This window comes from Carlito syrichta, unplaced genomic scaffold (genome assembly GCF_000164805.1).
Source record: "Carlito syrichta isolate Samal-C Ts95f unplaced genomic scaffold, Tarsius_syrichta-2.0.1 Scaffold169141, whole genome shotgun sequence".
In the NCBI taxonomy this organism is placed as follows: Eukaryota; Metazoa; Chordata; class Mammalia; order Primates; family Tarsiidae; genus Carlito; species Carlito syrichta.
This window is the reverse complement of record NW_007113237.1, coordinates 71758-77784: the sequence shown is the minus strand read 5'-3', so window position 1 is coordinate 77784 and position 6027 is coordinate 71758. Positions and strand designations below refer to the sequence as shown.

General features: G+C 38.1%; 2 protein-coding genes across 2 annotated transcripts in view; both read left to right on the top strand.

The window, feature by feature from the left end:
- The first annotated feature begins 272 nt into the window (after window positions 1-272).
- The window catches only part of LOC110594928 (probable phospholipid-transporting ATPase IIB), a 21490-nt gene continuing 15735 nt past the window's right edge, over window positions 273-6027 (top strand). Inside the window, exons 1-2 of the mRNA XM_021709193.1 lie at window positions 273-408; window positions 3138-3407. Coding sequence (XP_021564868.1) covers window positions 316-408; window positions 3138-3407 — 363 coding nt within the window. The 5' untranslated portion in view covers window positions 273-315. The remainder of the gene's footprint in view (window positions 409-3137; window positions 3408-6027) is intronic.
- LOC103252630 (probable phospholipid-transporting ATPase IIB) overlaps window positions 3320-6027 on the top strand; it is a 57681-nt gene continuing 54973 nt past the window's right edge. The window contains exon 1 of the mRNA XM_008051221.1: window positions 3320-3386. The gene's annotated coding sequence lies outside the window, so the exon portion shown is untranslated. The remainder of the gene's footprint in view (window positions 3387-6027) is intronic.

Sequence of the window (6027 nt, the reverse complement as noted above, 5' to 3'; positions counted from 1 at the left end):
TCTTTCAGAACAGACAGAAAATAAGCTGCATTTGTACCAATAGAGACTAGACTTTCTTCATATAACTAGAGCCCTTCCCACTATTGAAAACTGGTAAAAGGGGAACTTGGCATGCTAGGAAGAAAACTTCTTGTTCCACTATGAAGACAGAAATAGTAGCATGTAACATTCTTAAGCTGCTCCGTGTCATAAAGTAGGATGTCCCAGCTGCATAGCCACAGGGGAGAAGAGCCTCCTCTTATGGATGTGCAGTGTACTACCTGCCTTTGTGTGTTTGTTGTCACTTCTATCCTAGGAACCCTTACCCAGAATGAGATGGTCTTCAAGCGGCTCCACCTGGGCACTGTGTCCTATGGGACAGACACGATGGATGAGATACAGAGCCATGTCAGGAATTCGTACTCCCAGGCAAGTGGTTCACTTCTGAGTGTGTCTTCTTCCAAAGCACCCAGTACTGTTGAGTTAAACTGAGCCTTGTGTATATATGGCAGTCTGTAAGTCAGCATATGTCTTTATCTTAATTTCTACTACTTTAGTCATCAGTTCTAATATGGGAATCAAGAAACAGTTTTGGAATAAGCATTTCCACATTAGTATAATTTAAAATAAGCATTTCTACATTAGTATAATCCTAGAAAGTGTAATGAGCTTACATCATTTTTCATGTTACATTTTCTTAGTGAATTGTTCAAAATTATTCAGTAAACATAGTAGCCCAACCGTTGAGTAGTGTTTTTGTCATTCATTTGGATTTCCTTTTACCTGTCATACTTTGAAGTCATTGCTTCAATATCATCAAGCCTGGCAATCTGAGGGAGTCAACTTAGGCTGCCAGTGTACAAAACTATACCCTGTGCTAGGAGGGTCACTTTCTTAGCCTTTTTCTCTGACTGTTTGCTAATTTGTTTTGAATATAGTAATCTATGTGATAATGAGCCAAGGTCCATCAGGTTCAAGAGTAAACCGCTCACCTGGTAGTCATAGTTGCAATGCTGCATGGTACCACTGCCCTGAACTCACAGGAGGTCACACTAGTACTGCTAGCCATGGAGTCTCATAGACTTTTTGTATTTACAGTCATTTGTTTCAGACTTGATTCTGCACAGACTAAAAACTAAATTACTTTTCCATCACAGTTTTTCTACTGCTGACTATATTCAGGAGTAGATTTCAACTGTGAAAATTGTATTCAGCTTTTTGAAAACCTTTTTCTTCTGTAATTATTACCAGTATGATATATGCTTTACTTTTGAGATGCTATCAAATGGAAAAATCTTACATGTTTATATTTATCTTATATTGTGTTCATCCATACACAAGCATACACACACAACCAAGAACTATATTAATTTGGATGTAATTCATTTTGATACATAGTATTTTATAAGCTAGGATATCCATTAATAAAAGAAAAATATAAAAAGAACATAAGAATCTGTGTCTAAATTGAAATAGTACCAGATAACATTTGATTTTTGAAAGTTAATTTATATTATCCATGGATGTGATTTTACTAGTTCAAATAAGTTATATTGCTAGGAAAAGTTAAAAACAGAAAGGATAAAAACAAATTATATAAACACAGCAAATATTTAAAATTTATTTCCATCTATGAATACTTTTAAAAGGCATTTTTACTAAAAGCTTCTGTTAGACGATTAGACAACACTCTTTATGTGAAATTGATTTGACTCCTTATTTGTATTCTGTTGTATTATTAAGATGACAGTAGTCTTGCAGGTCCACTGTAATGTAACACAAATCTTTTATAACCTGATTATATTTCCCCACTGGAAGCATTTGGTGATAGAGGGTATAATCTTTAATGGAATCTGGGTGAAATTAAATTATACAAGCATCAATAAACATAACGTAGTTGAGAAAGGAGGGAGTCAGCCGAGTTCAGCTGCCACTGTCGTGCGGCAGTGCGAACCCGTGCAGATGGGCTGGGTGCTTGCTGGTAGGCAGGACCAGCTGAGCAGAAAGCTAAACCCGTCATTAGACAGCACTGCAATTTGATGGGCAGGAGATTCATGGTTCATTGGATCCATGCACTCAGTCCAAAAGTAAGAGCCTTGGCTTCTAAGGAGGATTGTCATGAGTTACTCCCAAGTTAACTGAAGAAATGTTTGACAGTCATATTGGGGTTAGAGAAGTATCCCGTGACACTCTCCCCCACATAGGAGGGGAATAATAAAAAGTGGGGATGAATTCTCCCAGGCAACTGAGTCTGAGGAGAGCCAGCCATAGACTTAAGTTCTAAGCAGCTAGCCACTTCAAGAAAACATGCTTTTGAAATATGACGTGGGATCATCTTTCCTCTGAAGCAACTATTCATGTATTTGGTTATCATTATCTACAAAACTAGACAGTCTAAATTCAGAGACTGCTGAAAGCTGGATTGATTTATGGTCTTAAGGGAAGAGTCTTTAAAATATTCTGTGTTAGCTTTATACCATTTTATGTACAGAGGGTTTTTTTAGTCAGAGTCTCACTCTGTTGCCCAAGCTAGCATGCTCGCAGCCACCCCAGCATCAACCTTCTGGGCTCAGGTGATCCTTCCACCTCAGCCTTCCAAGTAGCTCAAACTACAGGCATGTGCTACCATGCCTGGCTGATTTTTTTGGTATATTGTAGAGATGAGGTCACACCAAGTTGCCCAGGCTGGTCACAAACCCTGGGCTCAGGCAGTCCTCTTGCTTTGGCCTCCCAAAGTGCTGGGATTACAGGCTTGAGCTACTACACCAGAGTTTTTAAAATCAGTTGTCAGTATACCATTCCATTTGGTTCTTTTACTTATTCTGCTTTAGAGTAATGAGCAAACAGGAATTAGGAACTTAGCAAATGGATGCCATGGATGAAGTAAATAAAGTAAAATGAAATGATCAGATTTTAAATATTATAGCAACTATTTTAATATATTTGACAATCTGGAGATATCAAAGCACTTTGTACTACTAGGATTAAAAACACTCATATTAATCAATACCGTATAGAAGGTAATCAGAATCAAATCAAGCCACTTTGCTTATCCCTAGCAACTTTGTCTAGAAAACCACGTGTGTTAATAACTTCACTGTTAACTACATAGTGCTTTTTGCTCTATCTTTAATTATGTGTCATTCCACATTCTAAAGGTGCATTCTCAAGCTGGTGGAAACAGCATCAGTTCAACTCCACCAAGAAAAGCCCAATCTTCAGCTCCCAAAGTTAGGAAAAGCGTCAGCAGTCGAATCCATGAAGCCGTTAAAGCCATCGCACTGTGTCACAACGTGACCCCCGTGTACGAGTCTTGGGCCGGTGTCACAGGGGAGACCGAGTTCACTGAGGCTGACCAGGACTTCAGTGATGAGAACCGCACGTACCAGGCCTCCAGCCCAGACGAGGTCAGTCAGAGGCACAGCTGTGTGAGCTCACTGTGCACTTTAGTTTGCACTCAAGTGTCATGAGAACTTGCTCTTTTTGGGGTGGGGTGTAAAGGGGAGAACCTTATAGTTTTTAGTGTGTGTCTTAGCTATTGTTGGAAAACGGCCCCACTTTCTCCTGTGTGTAGCCCTCTGACGTTACTCGGGCATTTCAGAGGTGAATGTTTGGTCTTAATGTGCCTACACACCCAAGATGTTGGTTGCAGGAAACAACATGAGAAAAATCAGGGTTTTACAGATTTCATAATCTAATCTGTGTCTAAGTCAGATTTTAATAAAGCTGTTGAGACTTGGGGCTATTATTATTACTAGATACAGCATCCCTGTTTTTCCTATCTCCAAGTGAATCATCAGATTTGCATATTAAATGTTCATTTATTTTGCCAGGTTTTCAATACAGTGTATCTGTCTCAAAAGAGAATTAGAATGTAATCATTTAAAAAATATACAGAAATGGTAAAATCTTGAATATGATAAATTAGTCATTTCTAATTATCTCATTCTTTGATTTTCAGATTAGTAAAATTTATTGTTAAATTTGTTCAATTACTGTGCAGTCTTAACATGCTATTTTCTTTTTTTAAAATTTTTTAATTTTAAAATTGTGGGGTACAATTCAGGGTTAGGTATACAAATATTCATTGTGTAGGTGCCCTTGTTGATGAGGTGTGCCCCTCCTTCCCCAGGCAGTTTCCCACTACTACCAATCCCACTTCCCTGCCCTCCCCCCCTCCACAGTTTCCCGCTACCATCATTCCTTTTCTTATGATATTATGATAGTTGTTCAAGGTCCACTTATGAGTGAGAACATGTGATACTCAGTTCTTTGTTTCTGTGAAAGATCACTAAGTATTATAGACTCTAAGTCCATCCAGGTTGCTGCAAAGTTTATGATTTTGTTCTTCTTTATGGCTGCGTAATATTCCATTTTGTATACATACCACTTTTTTTTATCCAGTCCTCTTTTGATGGGCAACACAGTTGGTTCCATGTTCTTGCTATTGTGAACAATGCTGCAATAAACATACGTGTGCTGGTATCTTTTTTATAGAGTGATTTTAGTTCTTCGGGTATATTCCCAGTAAGGGGATTGCGGGGTCATATGGAAGGCTGATTTTTAGAACTTTTAGGAATCACCACACTGTTTTCCACAGAGGCTGTACTAGTTTACACTCCCATCAGCAGTGTAAAAGTGTTCCCTTTCACCACATCCTCTCCAGCATCTGTTATTTTTTGAGTTATTGGTGATGGCCATTCTGACTGGAGTTAGGTGGTATCTCAGTGTAGTTTTGATTTGCATTTCTTTGATGACTAGTGAGGCTGAACATTTTTTCATGTATCTGTTGGCTGCTCATATGTCTTCTTTTGAGAAGTGTCTATTCATATCTTTTGCTTACTTTGTAATGGGGCTGTTTTTTTTCTTTTCAGCACATTTGAGTTCCTTGTAGATGTTAGGCCTTTGTTAGACATAGAGTTGGCAAATATTTTCTTCCCAGTCTGTGGGCTATCTCCCTGCTCTCTTGATGGTTTCTTTGGCTTTGCAGAAGCTTGTCAGTTTGATAAGGTCCCACTTATCTATCTTATCTCTTATGGCACGGGCACTTGGGGTTTGATCAGGAATTGGTTGCCAGTTCCAATTTCCATAAGAGTGTCTCCTGCATTTTCTAAGGTTCTTATAGTTTGAGGTTTTATGTTTAGGTCTCTGATCCATTTAGATATCAGTATAAATGGATAGATATGGGTCCTGTTTCAATCTTCTGCATGTGGTCAGCCAGTTTTCCCAGCACCATTTACTGAATAGTTTCTCCTCTCCCCAGTGGTTGGTGGTGGAGACTTTGTCGAAGATGAGTTGGTTGAGAAATTGAGGTTTTGCTTCTGGAATGTCAATTCTATTTCATTGGTCTATATGACTGTTCTTGTACCAATACCAGGCTGTTTTGATTATTGAAGCTTTATAATAAAATTTAAAGTCTAGGAGTGTGATACCTCCTGCTTTGTTTTTGTTTTTGTTTTTTGCTGAAGATTGTTTTGATCATTTATGTTTCCATATGAATTCCCGTATTGTTGTTTCTAGGTCTGAGAAGAGTGTTGCTGATAATTTGATGGGTATTGCATTAAATCTGTAGATTGCCTTAGGTAGAATGGATATCTTAACACTGTTGATTCTTCCAATCCATGAGCATGGGATATTTTTCCACTTGTGTGTGTCATCTTTGATTTCTTTGAGCAGCATTTTGTAGTTTTTATTGTAAAGGTCTTTCACGCTTCTGGTTTGGAAGATGCCAAGGTATTTCATTGTTTTGTGGCTATTGTGAATGGAATTGTGCTTTTTATTTGGGTTTTTGTTTGTTTATTATTGGTATCTAAAAATGCAATTGTCTTTTGCACATTCATTTTATACCCTGATACTTTGCCAAAGTCCTTTATGAGTGCAAGTAGGTTTTTGACAGATTCTCTTGGGTTTTCAAGGTATAGCATCATGTCATCTACAAAGAGGGATAACTTGACTTCCTCTTTTCCTATTTGGATACTCCTGATCTTCTTCTCTTGTCTGATTGCTATAGCTAGGACTTCCAAAAGTATACAGTTTTATGTATACTTG